The sequence below is a fragment of the Micropterus dolomieu genome, linkage group LG02, assembly GCF_021292245.1.
Source record: "Micropterus dolomieu isolate WLL.071019.BEF.003 ecotype Adirondacks linkage group LG02, ASM2129224v1, whole genome shotgun sequence".
Taxonomy (NCBI): Eukaryota; Metazoa; Chordata; class Actinopteri; order Centrarchiformes; family Centrarchidae; genus Micropterus; species Micropterus dolomieu.
Window position 1 is genome coordinate 19,063,584 of NC_060151.1, and position 18,225 is coordinate 19,081,808.

An 18,225-nucleotide genomic window follows, 5' to 3' on the forward strand; every position below is an offset into this window, starting at 1 on the left:
GTTGAGAGAAGCAGGCCAAGAGGGAGGAAAAAGAAGGGGGCTGGATATAGAACAGTACCTAGAGGCAGAGAATTAAGCCTGCTGAATTAGAGGCAGACGACAGAGTGTTTGGTTTCTCGCTAGCACCCAACCGTCCTCTCCACATTACTATCCACTCCTCTTAGACCAACCCTGTAAACACCAGCCCATAAATTGCTCATGAGGGTTTCTGCACTTATTCTTAAAGACCAAATAACATAAATGACAAATTATATATTGTCTCTGGTGAAATGGCTGTAGCACATCAGAGATAGAAAGAAGGACACAGAGAGAGAGAGCATGGCAAAGGAAGAACCAAGAGGAGAGGAGGAGCAGGCTTAGCTGCCTGTCAGGTCCGCTAATTGAGAAAAAGTGACACAACCATCAAGACACAGGGAAGGGAGGAGGAGGGGTTTGGCAGAGGAGGGGCAGTACTGTGGTGGATCTCTTCAGGTATAACTAATTGAAAGGAAGGGATGCAGGCTGGCATGAGAAAGAGAGAGAGAGAATGAAAGAGGCAGGAGTATGGAAGAAAGGAGATGTGGGGGGTGCAGCTTAAATCCCCCAAAAGGAAAAGCTAGCAACTGCTAACAGAAGGAAAGATGGACAACTGAAGATAGGCTTGGAAAGGCGTGTCATACAGAAGTGGATTAGACAGGTGTGGCAATTGTGTGTGTGTGTGTGTGTGTGTGTGTGTGTGTGTGTGTGTCTGTCTATATGTGCTGACAGAGATATGAGACTGTGATTGTTTTTGGCATAACGTAAGAAGTCATTTGGACCGCAGCCAGCTGGCCTCAGGCCTGTGAGTAGCCCGCAGGTTTGTTTTTTTCTTTTTTCCACTCAGTTGATTCAGTGGGGTTTATTCATGGTTACAAACATGAAAATGCATCTTTTAAAAGCTCAGAGGGCCTAATACCAAGTGTTATGAAAAACATTTTACATTACATTTATTAAAACAGTCAATACACTGCATCTGTCCCTAGTCAGCTTTTTTGATTGTCCCCGCCCCCCCTCTTCATGCAACCACCATCATACTGCCACCACTCTCTCTCCATCTCTGTGTCAGTGAGTCCCCGTCTCCCTTCTGCAAATGAACAACAGACAATCCCATTTGTGGTACACACAATGGCTGCTACTGTATTTGGCAATCAATCTGAAGAGAGAATCTGAAACAAAAAAAACTCTTTTAATTTGTGCTTCCCTCTGACATCATGAATGCCAGTAATGGTTTGGTTCTTGGTACTGGCAAATACAAATATCTCAACAAGACAGTTTACTGTACACTTTCCATTTCAAACCCCGGTTGCCCAGGCCTTTCTGTGTGGAGTTTGCATGTTCTCCCCGTGTCTGCATGGGTTCTCTCCAGCTTCCTCCTGCCCTCCAAAGATATGTAGGCTAGGTTAATTGGTGTCTCCAAAATTGTCCTTAGGTGTGAGTGGTTGTCTATGTGTGGCCCTGCGACTGGACTGGCAACCTGTCCAGGGTGTACCCTGCCTTTCACCTGATGTCAGCTGGGATTGGCTCCATCTTTAAGCAGCTTTTTCTGTACTGAATTCACTGAATCCTTCTGCCAAAATAATCTTGATCCAAAGTCCCATACCACCACTTTTATGTGGTGAGATTATTTATAGTTTTGCTTAATGTGTCACTCAGTTTGTCAATCATGCCCCCAATAGAAATGTGGTCTGTATGCATGATTTAACTGGCCCTCTCTAAACATATTCAAGCAGTGTCCACACTAATGTCCGTACTAATGCCGATTAAGTTATTCTCTTGTGATTAGTGATTGCTGCAAATCCAGGTTCAATTTCATATCCATGAAAAACATAGCCTTTTTGAAATGGTTTGCTATTTTCTCATGCACTACTGCACTTATTGGAATAAAAACACATCAGCCACATGCACCTTTTAACTGATCATTTTGTGTCACAGATTTAGATCCAAATGACAAACATTTCTACACCTTTTGAATTATCCAAATAAACCATTCAGAGATGACTTTGCAGACTTGGAGAACACACTGCCTAAGTGCATAAATATTTTTACATTTTATTTGGCTTATTTCTATCTCCACCATATACTGATTTACCTAATAAAAGGTAGTAAAAAATGTTTAAAAAAGTCTGCTAAAAGTGCTTACGAGTCAGCCTGCCCCATCCACTCAGAGTCCACCAGGAAAGTCTTCACTAAATGACTGGTTACCAAGTGACTAAAGAGATTATTGTTATATATCGCTTGATACATGGTAGATTTTAGCTCTTTAATCTGTGGAAAACGTGTCAGAAAAACAGCAGAGACAAAGATATTCTGCGCCATGGCAGGTATATGCCAGAGACATGGGGTTCATACAATAATCTTTGAATACAAAATACAAATTTGAGCTGCTATGCTTGGATTTGCATGCAAACAGCCACTTTAAAAGCAAGCTCCCCCCCAAAAAAATCCAGAGAATATCTTTAAGGTTACAAGTGACACACTAATGTGCAGACACATACACGCACAAGTCGGTGCCTGCTCTGCTGCTGGTGGGGTTCTGCTGACACCCGGCGAGAGGAGGCGAGAGTCTGGGTAATTGTCCCGCTCATTTTGATGACTTGCTTTTTATGCAAAACAGGAAAAAGACAATATGCAATTATCTTGAGGAGGGAACAGCTGAATGTGGTTGATGAACAGTCTGGATTCAATCATGCTCTTAGTGCGTTATATGCAATTAAACTGCAATAGAGATAATGGCCTCCATTGCCAACTGAGTAATAATCCCAGTCATAATCACCTCCATTACTTTTATTAGGCTAGGCATTATCATCATCACTCTTATTAATATTATTCTACTTTCCACGAGAACAAAATCTTTGACAATGAAACCCTGAAACTATAAGGTAAAAGAAACACCAATGATTACAAGATGAGTTCTGAGGAGAAATGTTTCTGACTCAGCTGATGCTAGAGTTGATATTTCATTCAAATGTATTTTTTCCTGTCTCCATGTTTATTTGAAGAAGTCTGGAGTTTTGCCTATTCTCACCGCTGTAGCAGCTGTCCACTGACTCAACACCTGGTGGCCAGGGCATGAGAGCAAGGCGGCGGGGGAGGGGAGGAAGTGGCTGGGAGGCATCCAATGGCTTAACACACGCAAAAAAACAGACAGCATCACAGCTGCACTGCACCCGATCAGCCCCAGCTACGCATCACGCAACTGGAGCGCCGCTGATCAGTGACCACAAATAACAAACACTCCCCACTGGCGTCCCCACATAGACTAACAGCTGGGCTATTCTTAGAAAATAAATAAGTCCAAGAGGGCTGAAATAACAAGAGTCCGTCAACTTCAAAGACTGTGGTTCACTAGATGGCATTGGGTAATTAGCAAAAGATTATGGATGTGTAAATCTAAAAATGACAGAAGTGAAGTCACAGGAAAGCAGACCTTGCATTAATAAATTGCTGGGTGGTATTGGATAGATGTTACATTTATCTGTCATCCTTAGCATTTGAATTCCCTAAATACCCTAGCACATTAATCTCTCTACTTTATCCTTGTCTGACTTCCTGGCTGCATCATTTCTAAGCAGAAATGTGAGGTGTTGAGTGTGTGCGTGTTTCTATATCTCGGTTGAGACCCATGGGGACTGGTGTCGCTGTTTTTTTACATTTACATTTATTCATTTAGCTGACGCTTTTATCCAAAGCAACTTAAAATTGCTATACATGTCAAAGGTTGCACGCCTCTGGAGCAACTAGGGGTTAAAGGCCCATTTATACTACTGCGTAGGTTTTACGTGCGTTCCTATATATATCACTAAATATATTGATTCACTGTGTTACAGCCACCGTTTTGGCCGCATAGCAAATGTTAATTCAAAGCTCGGCTCGAAGGCATTGCGAGGCTACCCAGTGTTGAAGTGCAATGACTTCCCCGAATTGGTTGATGAGAAGGATCAGATGAGACAAGGTATCAAGTTCACACAATGTTGATTTATTCAACCCAATACAGATATATATCCAGAGACCCTGCTGTCAGGCTGTCTAACACAAAGTCTGACTACTTCCGGCTAAGCAATGATTATATGCTGGAAACTGCACCTGTGTGTCTCTCGTGTTTGCCATATATGGTAATTGACAGTTGGTATAGAATGTTCTAGTGTGCCTTAGGGGCTGTCATGTGAGTGTGTGTGTGTGTGTGTGTGTGTGTGACTGTATTAATAAAAGTGTGAAGTGTGTCAGAGTGTACTATTGTCTGGGCCCGGTTTCCTGTCCTTCAGCACAAGCTTCTAACTGTCTTAACTATTGAATTACCTAAGATAAGCATCTCATGATATGTTGAGTATCATATGAGCAATCATAAGTAATAAGTAAGCATATAAGAGAATCATATCCTGCAATATCACTGTAGGGTTGTGTTGTATATCCACACCAGCCGACCAATCACAGAGCTTACAGCCCGCGTCGACTTGACTGTAGTTACATTTTGGAGGAGGTGCACGTCAGGCGACTGCGTAGCCTCTGCGTAGCCTACGCCGTCGATTTGACGCAGAAGTATAAATTGCACTTAAGGCCCATTAATACTCTTGCGTAGGCTACGCACGTAGCCATGCATTTATACTTCTGCATATTATATTCTGCAATTACACCCTCAAACGCTAGTCGGCAGTAGCGCTGCAGCGTCCACTGTGTTGACTTTTGCCGGCCGAGCAGGCTAACTTCCGGTTTAGCCCTCCGCTAACGTAAATGGGGGTAAAATTGTAAACGTGCGGCTGGTACAGCCTTTTCAAATATTACCGACCGAATGGATCACATTCTGATAGCGAAACGAGTCATTTCGCTCGGGTTGCGACGGTCAAATATATTGATTCACTGTGTTACAGACGCCGTTTAGGCCGCTAGTAAATGTTACTTCAAAGCGCGGGGTACTACTACTCGTCTCGGAAGCATTGCGAGGCTACCCAGCCGACCAATCACAGAGCTTACGGTCCGCGTCTACTCGACGTGTAGTTACATTTATGAGGAGGTGCACGTCAGGCGTCGGGACTACGCAGCGGCTACGCCGATTTGACGCAGAAGTATAAATTGCCCTTTATAAGGGTCTTGCTCAAGGATTTAACCCGGCTCTCTCGCACCAAAGGAATGTGTCTTATCAATTGCGCCATCACCAAGTTTAAGACTTTTTAGGGTTCAGGTTAAAGTTAGGCATGTAGTAGTGATGGTTAAGGTAAGGGTAAGGAGTTAGGGAATGCATTATGCCAATGAGATGTCCCCACAGGGATAGAGGAACAAAAGTGTGTGTGTTTATATTTTCCTGACTGTATGTGTGTAGCCAGGGTTTTGTGATGCTGAGCATTGGGTGGGAGCCGCCCTATTAAACTGTGATGGAGACACCAGCTGAAAGCTCTGCAATCACTGCAACTTTTTACTGGCTTGCATTGGCGCTTGCTGCTTTGGAGAGTCTTGAGTGACATTCTTGCTGACGTGAATCGAATACCACAAGATTCCTTGGCTGAACTTTTGACCCTTTGTCCCCATCCAACCATGGTGCAGTCCTCCATCCTAAACATGCTGGGCCTGGGCCTATTTTAGTGCACAAATAAAAGGGCGGGAGCCTCGCTCTTGCTAGATGATTACAAGCCGTGCTTTGGTGGAAACCTAACACGGCCTAAAAATACACAATATCAGAGTAACAATACACCCTGCAAAGCTCTGTCCCCAATACTGCCAAGACATGAATATCTCCTCATCCAGACAATGTGGTCAGATGAGGGAGTGAGGCTGTGGGCGTGTGTTTGTGTACATGTGTGATTTGAGGTACCTTCATGCGAATGGGGAAACCAGATTTGCGAGGCGCTGGAGTGGGGTCCGCCCCTGAAGGAGGGCGAGGAAGGCGAGGAGGGCGGCCGGGAAGGGTGAGATGGGTGGGAAGGAGGGGTACCCAGACTACTAGCCAGGAAGGTCCCCATGAAGGAGGCGGAGGAATTGGCCATCAATCCGCTGCCTGTGTACCCAGCATGGACAAAGGTAAGGAGAGAAAACATGGTTAGAGGAGTGCACGTACACTGTGACCATGAGTGCGAGCAAAAAGAAAGAAAACAGCATCAGGTCTAGATGTAGATGTAAAAGGATGGACCAACTGGCCCTGTAGGTGGAATCATTAAGCCAGGCAGATTTGATCGCTGCCCTGGGGAGAGGGTGAATGAGTGAGAGTGTATATGTGTGTGTGCGAGAGAAAGAGTGCGAGACTCTACTCCCCCTCACTGACAGCAGAGCCCTCTCCCCTCATCTTCTCTCCCCTCACACCGCCTCTCCCCATGGGCAGACTGAGGTCTCATCTCACAGCTGAGTACACACTTTCTCAGGCTCTCTCCCTCTCGCTCTCACACACTTTTGCTCCTGCTCCCCAGTGTCCCTTTCTCAATTTCTCTCCCTCCCTCCATTATCTTATGCTCTCCATCTCTCACTTTCATGCCCTCAATCTCTCTTATTGCTCTGCTCCATTTCACCTACTCTCTGTCTCTCTTTCTTTCAGTCTTCCTTTCTCCCTGCTTGACTGACAATGCTGTATTCTCACTCTCTTCTTTGGTTCCATTTTGGCATTTTACTCCTTTTCCTTCCTCCTTTTGCTTTGTCACCGCAGCCCTTTCCTCTCTTTCCCGCCTCTGTCCCATCTCGATGAGCACGAATACACTATGTGCATGCCTCTTCCCTCATTGTCCCTATTTTCCATCCCTCTGTCCCACATTCTCTCAGACACATTGCTTTTCTTTTCTTTGTTCTTTACCATAATGATGGCACCAGCAGAGCAATCTGTCCCTGACTGGCTGAACTGTGTGTTTAACAAGACTATGATGAGTAATTGACCATTCGTAGCAACGCCTGTGTGACTGGGGGCTGATTGTCTATTATGCATTGCTGGGCAAGTTCGAGAAAACACACTGATTAACCAGTGCTTAAATTACATTCCCATTATGAGACCGCCAGTGCACTTGAGCGAGAAGCCTGTGTGCCCGGCTCTTTGCACAATCATTTCCCCCAAGTCACACTGCCGTGAAGTCTCATGCATAAGTATAAAGATGCCTGGATGAGAGCACACATGCACAAACGCACACATTGGTGTAGCATACATTGTGCACACAGGGCTAGTTGTGACAACGAAGGGGAGAGTGACATGGTAAAAATTCATTATCAGCCCCTCGTGATGAGCTGATCTAACAGAACACTCTGTGATTTGATTTTCTTTAAGCATGAATCAGTCCAAACATGAATCGATCCTTTTCGCGGAGTGTGAGAACAATTGCATGGAAGTCTTAATCAGCCAGGCAGTGAGTGAGCACATCCTCTAGGCAGACAGCAGGGATAAACCCATCAGTCTGCCACTCGCTTCTGCACCAAATAGCCTATGGCTCATAGGCCAGAGCACAGGAGCATGCAGAGGTGCGCACGCGCGCACACACACACACACACTCTTCATACATAGAAATAGGTACGGACATGCATTCTCGCACACATACAGACACACCTCTTTCACACTTTGTACCACAGCCCTAGACAGGTGGAAATCCTCCACAATCCCCAGCCTTACAGAGGTCTACCTCGAAAGCTACTTTAAAACCTTGTGTGTGTTCACGCGACGGTTTATCACAAACTCATGGAAAAACAATAATAACTAGCACATTTAGCAGTGCAACACAAAGTAGCCTGCAAAATTTGGCCAAAATGGAAAATCTAAAAAGCAATGTGTGTTAAGTTCTTTGTAATTCTCAATGACATTTTTGTTGTTTATCATTTGTTAATTGGAATCCTGCTATAAAATGTTAGTCAACCCATTGAGTCAAAGTCAGCAAAATCAGTTTAAACTGAAATAAATGTTTCCTTCAATCAGTGCCACTATCATTACACACATACAGTAAAAATCACATACACGATGAGGAAGACTTTAAACATTGTTAGGAGGCAACCATGTAGGAATGGGTGCAACATGTCGGCAGGAGGTAGCCTGATAGCCTGATGACTACTACAGTATCTGTGTTTTTCAGCCCTCCTTCCCCTCCTTCCTTTTCCACTGCCACCTCCTATCACCCCTGACCCTGCAGAGCGCTCCGGGCAGAGCTCTGTTGAGTGCAGGGTGGGGTTGGGGGGCAGTGGGGGGTGGATTGTGGCCAGTGTGCTCGCTAGGCACACATCCAGCCCCCATCATCCAGACACCCAGGGCTCCTGTATGGCACCGCCCTTCACATTGCACACTCCTCTACCCTCTCTTTCTGCTTGTCGCCCCAAGGATCCCCGGCTTTCCACTGTGCCTCCGGCTCACATAAATCAACTAATCCTCCTGCATTATTAACAGCCTCGCCCCAGAGAGAAAGAAAGGGTGAGAGAGACATAGAGTGTGACAGAGAGAGGCTGCGAAGCCCCTCTTCACACACCAGGAGAGGAGAGAGCCTCTGCCAGAAAGACAAGGAGAGGAGAGGGACAATACATAAAAAGGGAATGTCTAGATGTCAGGCAAGGGGATCTTTGAAGTTTAAGCTGATGTTCGGGGAGAAGGGGATTGAAGAAAAACCTTAGGAGGGACTCGGATCAACTCATACATAAAGCCCTTCCCACAATACAACCAGATCAGACCCCTCAGTGATCCAGTTTGGCCACAGGGTCTGTATTGGGACATGGGCTGACAATTGGTACAATCTGAGCTGTCGTAGGTACAGAAAAGCACTGCAGTGGCCTTCACCTCTGTCACATTGGCTTTTGCTGACTCCACATCCTGTCACTCAGTAAAGAACACCTCCATCTGTGATATGTCTACTGTTTGCCACCTGCTGAGAAATATACTGTGCATGGTGCTGTGCAAATCTCTCTTTCTCTAGCAGTTCGCTCAAGCATCACTGTTGAATCTAAGGACACTAACACTCTATTAATATGATGCCCTCCCTAAACCCATTAAAGCTTAATGAATCAGAGGTGTCGGTGAGAAAGCACACAGGTTATAAAGGTTGGCTGGTCTGCCCCAGTGTTGGGGCAGTTTCAGTTTGGTTGCCAACCAAAGCAGTGTGGGACAAATGGAGTGAAGGTCCGAGGCATGACAGCACCAGTGCTGAACTCACCATAACTGTTTATTTAGCAGCTTATTAAAAAGTGACATGGATTCAGGGGACCTGCCACCGCTACGCCAGCTCCTTGTAAAAGTTGTGTGTTTTCTCTGCCTTTTTTAAATAAAAACCCTGTTTATTTATTTCTCCGGTTCTTAAGTGGTGCCAGCCGTGCATTTGTATGGGCTCTTAAGAAAATCGGGTCATGTTCATCCTAATCGGCGCCGATCCCTGACAGAGATGGAGATTAATCCTATTAGAGAATTAAAGGAGATAGGAGCATTGGGATGGGGGGAACCCCACCTCCCTCCCTGACATCTAAACATCCCACCTTGACACCCTCATTCACGCAGTTGTGTTCAAATATGCAAACAGAAACATACACACAAAATATCCCAGAACCTCTGGAGGTGGAGGTGTTAACTAGTGGTACTCCGCCCACGTTCCAGTGTGGGTGTGTGGGGTGAAACAGTCTAGTTTGTGCACAACAACCAAAACACACATGCTTGCACACGCAGTATTGTGGGCCCAGGCAGAGGCCCCGTGGACGGCACCGAGTGAGCAGCAGGCGGGGAGGCGGCGCAGGGAGAATGAAGGCCCAGTTGTCATGGGAACGAAAGAGAAACAGCGCTCGAGGCAAGGAGGCTGAATACTAGCCCTTACAACATCAGTGGGCAGATGCAGTTGGTCAGCGTGCTGCTCCGCAACAGCAGCCCTCCCATACTACCTTGAAACCCCACCCTAGCCTAGCTCCTGCACAGCTCATAAACACACACACCTTTCTGCAGAATTTAATCTGGTTTCAATTGTTGAGCTGCGGGGAGGGAGGTGTCGGAATATTTGCCCTGTTTAGGTCACTAATCTGCTCCGATGAGCACCCCTACCCATTAATGTAAGTCGAGGGTGAGTGGTTGCTTGCTGTCTTAACAAGGAATTATACAATAATAGGATGTAAAGGGATTAGTCTAAGTGTGGGCCAAGCAGTGATGTGGTGGGGGGGGAGCTGAGAAGACAACAAGCACCCACCCACAACACGTTGTTCTTTTGAATACTGGGAATCAGATCAACATTTTCTCCTGGAGAAATACACACCCATTTACATTCACTTGTGTGCTTGGACATGAAAGCACACACACATACACATACAAGTTAAGATCTACGACTATGCCTATTGTCTAAGAGAAGATAAAGTACAATTATTTCACAGTGCATCATATTTCCCTGTCTGCTCTTGAAAAATGAGCCAAGGTAGTCTGCAGCTCTCCGTCTTATCTGCAGATGGCAGCCTGAAGGGACGGATGGACGTGTCGTCTAGACAAGTACACCTGACACACAATGAGAGATGAGAGCGATGGTGACAAGAGAAGAAGAGAGACAGAGAGAAAATTGCAGGTGTGACTGCATCAACCTGTTCTCCGTAGCTCAATGATCAGCAAGTGCCAGAAAGGGGAGGAGAGAAGAAGAAGAAACGCTAAGCGATAGAAACACACACACACAGAGACATACGCACTACTAGTTTATAAGACCTCCAATCACAGAAGGAACAAGTGATCCCAAGCCAGCTGAGGTTGCACAGTCAGCGGTCAGTGCCATGTGGCAGCCAGGCTCTGTAGCTGTTCACAACGCACACTGAATGATTACAGCTCACATATCTCCCTCTGTCGTGTATACACACACTCCCGTCCTTCTTGTCTCAAATAAATTAAATCAGTATCAGGAAGAGTTAGATGATCAAAGAGAAAACAAAAAACATTTTCTTTTTCAAGAGCTGCTTAAAACCCAGCTAGCTGTTGTTGGCACTGCTTTAACTCTCTGACACAGTAAGACAAGACACCAGAACATGTTTTGCTGCTCTTTAACACGTGACTATTATAAGGAAGGAACTGAAAAGCAGGGATCAGAAGCGATGAAAAAATAATAGACATTTGAATGTTAACTTACCAAGTGAAAACATATTGAGCAGGATGTCTGTTGGTAAGAGTTTCACTCCCACTTCAGTGTCTTTCTCATCAGACTTTCCTACCGATGCAGTTCCATGTTCTGCCCAGGAATTCAGACTCCCAAAAAGAAGCCAACCAGACTTTCCACACACATATTCACTCATAAGCCCACAACTAAATTTTTTGACCCGCGCTAGTACCACTGGGAGACTGGACTGGATTGGGCAACTGCATACACCAGCAGCCCCAGACAGACTGCACACGCTACCCTGGAGGGCCGCTGACTAACCCAGCACCTACTTCCTCACAATAAAGCACAGAAGGAATTTGAAATGGCTACTAAAGCGGGGGGATTTCCTTCAAACAGTCAAAGTCATCTTGAAAACATTAGCGCAACTGGTAGCCAAATTCCTCCTCACTTCGGAAACAACTGTAGCAAGAGTTTTTTTTGGTTGTTTTGTTTTGGTTGTTTGCCCCCCTGCTTTAAAAATTCCCCCCCGACTGTCTTTTTGGGTTGGTGAATGCTGGGGCTGAGGGAGTGGGCCCCCTCTACAACTCGAGTAGGAGGCTGGTCTGATCAGAAGCATAGTGAAGTAAGGGAGAGAGCGAGCAGGCGGTCCAGTCCTGGAGCTGGGCCCAGTGCAGGGGTGGGGGAAAGTGCCAGCAGCGCACGCCTCCGACACTCTCCACACTGCGTGCCTGTGGAGTGAGTTTAGTGGATGTGGTCAGTGCGGGGGTGGGAGAAGTGGAAAGGGAGCAGGAGAAGCCGCTGGAAGAATAGATGGTGGAAGAGAGTCTGTACTACAGGGCAACATCCAGAGCAGGGGTAAGGAGCGAGAGTTTAGGCTAGAAGTGTAGAAAAGGGTGTGAGGGACTGTGAGAAACTTTGAGAGTGAAAGAGCAGCTGAGAGTGTGTGGGAGTGTGTGTTACTGAGCATATGTGAGCATGTGTGTGTGTGTGCGTATGGTGGTCGTCATGCTGAAGTTGACAGCCTGTGTTTGCAGAGTGGCTTTGTGGTCAGCCACTTGCTCGCGATTGAAGCAATGGCAGGGTAAAAGGGATTCTGGGAATTTTTTTCCGCAGAAGTGCTATGCAAATACAATTGGCTCGTGAGGGTCAGCTGAAGCCGCCCGCCCACTTCACCCAGCTGTTTATACAATATACAAGTTGACATGATAGGGATAAGAGATTCTAATCCTGAACAAATTAGTCCAACTGGCTTGTCTTGGCTTGGCAGGGAGCCTGAAAACAACAATGGATCCACACAAGCCGTGATGCTACAAAGAAAACAGATAGGAGAAAATGTCTCTGAGGGATATTTTGTTCTAGCAGGGGTGGGGTGATCAAAGAACATTCACACATCCCACCTATATATGCTTCTCTCCATGACCATGACCTGCACTGGGGCCTCTTTCTGACCTTCTTTCACTATGTGTACAAGAGAAACGCCAGCTTTCCTGACACAGCAAGGCAGTTATCATGTGTGCCACTACCTGGCTAGCCTTCTTAAGGGGTATTCCACCTCAGTTTTACAGCAATTAATCATTCATAAAGCCTCCTTTTCAGAGACGGTAATCATTGTCAAAAAGGGACTCCACCTCTAATCCCAACACTCCTGTGCCAACAGTGGTGTGGTGGGCAGGGGGTGGCAGACAGTAAGAGATAGCAATGTCTGGAAGAGTTCCTGATGAGGAGGCGTTTAATGGGAACAGTAAATAATGAGCTGGCCAGCACTGGTGCAGCTATTTGCCGAGGAGCGCGGCAGGAAGTGTGTCATTTAAGGGACAATAAGACCTCTGACTGTAAAAGTAACAGCTGGCTGATTGGTTGAGCAGTGTGGGTGAAGGCTACAGGGGAAGTTGGGGTAAGGGTGAGGAGGTTAAGGGTAAAGCACCGGGAGGGCATGTGGCTCATGTTTAATGCGACGTAGAGTAGCTGGGACAATAATGGTTAGACAAAAGGCTTAGCTAAAAGAAGCTAGATTTGGACTTGTCAACTGGACCTGTGTTTAGGGTTTGTTCACTGTGATCCGTGTGAAAATTTAGTAGTGTGCTGAGTCACTGGCCTCCTCTGTAAAGACCATGCAGACATTCCAGGCTGGGATACAAGAGGTGGGGGGACAGATTCGAAACAGCAGCAGGGCCAGGCCAGGACAAATGAGCTCAAGGCCCATTACCTTCCTTTTACACCCACCCACACATGCTCACTCACATTCCCTACTCCCACAACACAGATTTAATAGCACACACAAGAAAAGCAATGTCACAACACACAATCACTAAACTCTGCTTTCAGTTTCTCCCATTCTATCCTTTCCCTGAGAACTTAAATGTTCATGATGTAACAGGAAGTGCATATTACACCAGACCAATGCAGTTTTCCTTGGACTGGACCCTCATTACGTGAGTTACGAATGCTTTCTCTCCAAGCACCACCTGTTATTTCCATCAGCATTTTACTTTATTAAATCCCCTTCCACAATACCTACTAAAGCAATTGCTTTATTGTCTCTTGGTTCGGGTAAAATGCAAGTGTTTCTTATGGAATGGCCAATAAAGGCCTAACATTTTGCTGAGCACTCGCAGGGCCAGAAGCACTTTGTTCTTTGTATACAGGGCAGTTACACACTCCTCAAGGAGAACCATTTGTTATCTGTCTAAACTTTGGTGAGTGTGCTTGTTAACTGACCCATTGTTACATGAGAGCATTTCAGGGCCGTTTGTTGCGTTCTGGCTCTTTATTCCTGAGGCATGAAATTGTGATTACCATAGCGGGGCTCATCCATCTCATTCTCTCATCCACACACGCGCTAAACATCCGCATTTTTATTTTGCTTCCTCTCTTTTTCTTCCTCTCTCTAGTTGTCTCTGTCTTCCCCCCTCATGACACACATGAAGACACACACACACACACAGCAACACACCCAAACACAAAAAGAGCCGCCCACAGCTGCGTCAGGCCATCTCTCTAACAATCCAATCTGTTTTCTTTCCCATGATGTTTCCCATTGGCACAGGGAGGAGAAAATCAGATTTACTCCCCCACAGGGCCCATGCAGTTGCACTGATATGGAAAATGATTTCAGTGCTGCTTGAGCCCATAAACATTATTTTGGTCTCCCCTGTTAATGACACATTTCTTCCCAGCATTGTGGATCTCACAGAGGAAGAGATGAATATGAGGGGGGAGGGGAGGTGAAGAAGGGAGGAGGAGGAAGAGAGGAAGGGGGTAGGAATCCTCCGGGGCCTCACATACAAGAGGGGAGTCCTTCACCCCTCAAACCGCAGCCTGACATCCAAGACTTCTCTCACCCTCTTCCTCATTCACACATACACGCAGAAACACGTACACATACACAGCTAATCAACCATGCAGGAACTTAAATTGTCACGGCCTTCAAATAAAGCCCAAAAAAATCAGAGCACAAAGATATCCCCGCTGGAAAACGAGCAGTGTCAAAGAGGGATTTCTCACCTCTCTCTCTATCTAGCTGTCAGCCTGATTCCAAACACACTGCATTTGGCTCCAGGGCTCAAAGCAGCCCAACTACAATTGTGTCATAGAGCCCACATATCTTTTATTGGTGGTAGCAGCCAATATAGCAACCCCCCTTCCTTCCTTCTCTTGAACACAGGGATGAAATTTGTACTTTTAGTGGTAAGTTACAAACACTTTCTGCCTGAGGCACATTGTTAACGAGAGGAGCACGCTGTAGCCTCGAGTCCTAAACACAAGTCATTTAATGTGATGGTGTTAAAAAGAGACTGCAACAGGCCAATAGTGAGGCACTAAACCTCCCATTTGGCATCCATTAAAACCCATCTGCAGGGCCAAATACGAGGGGGCGAACAGGAAACAGCCACGTTAGATATGACTAAAAACTGTCCTCCACTTTTGAACATTCTCTCACAGGTCTCTCAATCTCCAGATCCAAAAATGGGATTTTCATGGTTCTCCAGTTCCACTGGAAACATCACATGGAATGCTCTGGATCTGGTTTGTTTTACAGCTGATGACTGATCTGTCTAAATCCATTGGTTTTATGTTCTGGCCATGGGGATGGATGGGTGACTAACGGCAGCTTGCGTGCCATGTTTCAACCGACGCAGCCAGAGCTCAGCCAGCCAGGTCACGGACACAGACATGCCTGGTAGTGGGAAAAAAGCAGATTAAAACAAGTGCTCAGCACTATTCTCTCTAATTAGTCCCCTGTTAACTTTTGAACTTAATTGGTTAATTGAGATGTGGTTAGACTGGGCAGGTTTCCTCTCCCTCAGGGTGACCATACGGCTCCAGTATTTCAGCCTGGCACTGCCTGGCACAGGAGGTGGCTGCCTCTCTCTCACTCTCTCTCTTTTTGAGCATCCCACCGCTCCTGTGTCGAGGAGTAATGATGCCGCACAGGAGGCAGTAAAACTGTGTTTTGCGAGTGTGTTATAGCAGAGATTGTACCCATGCACTGCACATATGCTTGTGCCACATCAAAGCAGCTCTTTGACTACCCAGTCCTGGGTGGTCTAAATCTCTCTTCTCTCAACCAGAAGTGCTAGATAGATAGGTTACAGAGAAGTGGAGTGTGGATGTGGGTGGATGTTACCTCACCACAGGCGAGTGCGTTCTGTGGAACTCAGAAGTCAAGTTTGCTTTGGAGGAGACATGAACAGAGTGTGGAGGGAGAATAAAAGTGTGGTGCAATACATACACAGATAAACACACACACAGCCCCATAGGCGTCACATTGCTTGAGTCTCCCCATCTCCTCTGGTTGATGTATAATGATACCCACAACACCACATAAATCTGCAAGCAGCTCGAATCATTGGGGCAGATTTTGCCTGCTGTCTTCCCTTTTTCACTTTCATCCCCTCTTCTCCCTTTGGTCCTTCGAGCCCCATCACTCATTCTCCTTCTCAGTTTTCCCTTTCCATCCTCACACCCTCTCCATCATCCCTCCATCACTCTGCCTCCTTCTCCTGCTGCTCAGCTCCATATTTCTGTCCTCCCTCATCACCTCACTCTCTTCCCTCAGTTGCAATCATCCGCGTGTTTCAAAATGGAAACACTTTCTCTTCATTTTTTGGGTTTTTAAAAACCACTTTCCCTCCCACTCCCTCATCCCACTTGCACTCTGCTTCTCTGCTCTTGTTCGTCCACCAGTTTTTCTGAGGCTTGGGAGGGTAATGAACGTCTTGTTTTATGGGAAGTCACAGGTTTACCCCTCCCTCTGTCAGAACCGCCCATAAATCAGCATCCCAGCATTCAACTGGCAACCAGGGCTTGTCGGAATGTCCTGATCTCTCTTGTCCTCCCATCCTCTCTCCCTCCCTCTTCCATCTGTGGCCCGGCGCCTCCTTTAGGTCATGGGGAGCAGTGCTGGACATGAGGGGGCCTGGTGGTTGAAGAGATGGCTTTGCTGCTGTCCTCTGAGTTCTCTTGGATTGGCCTGTAATATGATAAAGTCCTGGAGTGATGTGTGTGAGAGAAACAGAAGGCAGCTCCCTGCTCTGGCTTCTCTCCTTCTGATGTAGCCTGTCAGAGGCACAGAGACAGAACAGTGCAGATAACAGAGCTTAGAGCTGCCGCGCCAACCAGCCAGCCCAAGGTCTTTCTGCAGCCCTGAATATAATTTGCTGCTGGTTCACGAGTGGAACAAAGGAGAATTTTTTAATTCTTGTAGCGTTTGCCAAGACAAATGCAAGCATTTTTGTTCTGATAACCTACAGACAAGGGGAGGGAAGGCACCTGGGTAGCCAAGGCCAAACGATATACAGCATTACCTTGTAAAGAACACGCTGTATAATACGCGCGTGTCTCCCTGACTTCTGTTGTTGTAAAGCTTCTTAGCCATACGGACAATACTCCAATTGGCCCATACAGATAACCACCTTTTTTCCCCACTGTAGCAGCCTACACTTTCAAGTTTGTAAAGGGTCAGTCTAATCACACAGTAAATTGTTTTATGAAATGCATCTGACAAACTAGGTTTTAAAGTTGAGTTATGCCTCCGACAGCTGACACTGGTCATCCATGGAATGTTGCTGCCGGGGCCTGCTCAACATCTGCAGCAACACACTTGAGCAGAGATGAGTAATATTAGGAGCATTTCCTGCAATCTGTACAGAGGAGAGAAGGTCATCCTCACCCGAACATGAGCAGATGAAGTGTAACATAGAGCAGGGCAGCCATAAAAAGCCTCTCCTCTCCTCTCCAGCTGGTTAGCTTGATGTAGGCTTTAACAGCTAGGAGCAGAAAAGGCACAATCCAAGGTCAAGTCAGGGGGACGGTGGGGAGGGATATCACTTGATCAACTGCTCATGGCTTGTCTGCCTGGTTGGTTGGCTGCACAGCTACCATTGCAGTCATCTTATTTCCTTAGCAGTGATCACATCTAGTCCGCTGGACGGGTGGGCGGGCCGGACAGTCACGTGTTATCCCCTCCAACACTGCACAGTATTTGTCTGCAGGTCGTATTATGAATCAGCATAGGAGGAGGGAGGCCTTGTGGGGTTACAAGAGGCTTGCAGCATCTGATCGAAGTTAACAGATGTGTTGCAGCTGCTCGTTTTGCTTGCTATAGCACATCCTCAAACACACACACACACACACACACACACACGCACACAGATACACTCACTGAAAAGGCATACAAAAATACCACTATATATACACACACATGTTAGCGGGATGGAAATTAAAATCATATATTTTCCAAGTGGCCATGCTCAATAGCACTACTGGCAGTGTTTTGGGTTTCAAATAAAAACCCTACATCCCAGAGTAACCATTAAACCGACTTTGAACAGCGTGCCTCTGAGTGCACATGTTGGCTTTTCTTATTTTTCTTTAATATACGCTGAGCTCTGCTGGCCGTAAAACATGTCAGCACCTACGCGTTGGGCCAGAAAACCTCAAGCTATATGACGGGCCTGACCAGTGAAATGATTTGGGGAATCTGTGGAAGGAAGACAGCGAGTCACGGCCGTAGAGTTAAAGGGAGGAAGCATGAGGGGAGAGGTAGCACAGGGAAACCTCAGCTGGGTGTCCCCCTATCCATGGGAGAGAAACAGCTTTCAGCAGGTTATCACAACGCCACTGTGAGCCAAACACAGTCTAGACCTGGCAGAGGCCATTATGGAGAGAAGGGGGGGGGGGGGGGGGGGGGGGGGGGGGGGGGGGGGGGGGGGGAGGGGGG

At 46.6% G+C, this 18,225-nt stretch overlaps 2 protein-coding genes across 12 annotated transcripts in view; one reads left to right on the forward strand and one right to left on the reverse strand.

Moving 5' to 3' along the window:
• LOC123957462 (BAH and coiled-coil domain-containing protein 1) overlaps positions 1-18,225 on the reverse strand; it is a 64,662-nt gene that overhangs the window by 29,077 nt on the left and 17,360 nt on the right. For all 11 annotated transcript variants that reach the window (XM_046030354.1, XM_046030325.1, XM_046030305.1 and 8 more), the window contains exon 3: positions 5,822-6,004. In XM_046030354.1, the coding sequence (XP_045886310.1) occupies positions 5,822-6,004 (183 nt within the window). The remainder of the gene's footprint in view (positions 1-5,821; positions 6,005-18,225) is intronic.
• The window catches only part of hid1a (HID1 domain containing a), a 61,783-nt gene continuing 55,331 nt past the window's right edge, over positions 11,774-18,225 (forward strand). Inside the window, exon 1 of the mRNA XM_046030375.1 lies at positions 11,774-11,858. Within this exon, the coding sequence (XP_045886331.1) occupies positions 11,814-11,858 (45 nt within the window). The 5' untranslated portion in view covers positions 11,774-11,813. The remainder of the gene's footprint in view (positions 11,859-18,225) is intronic.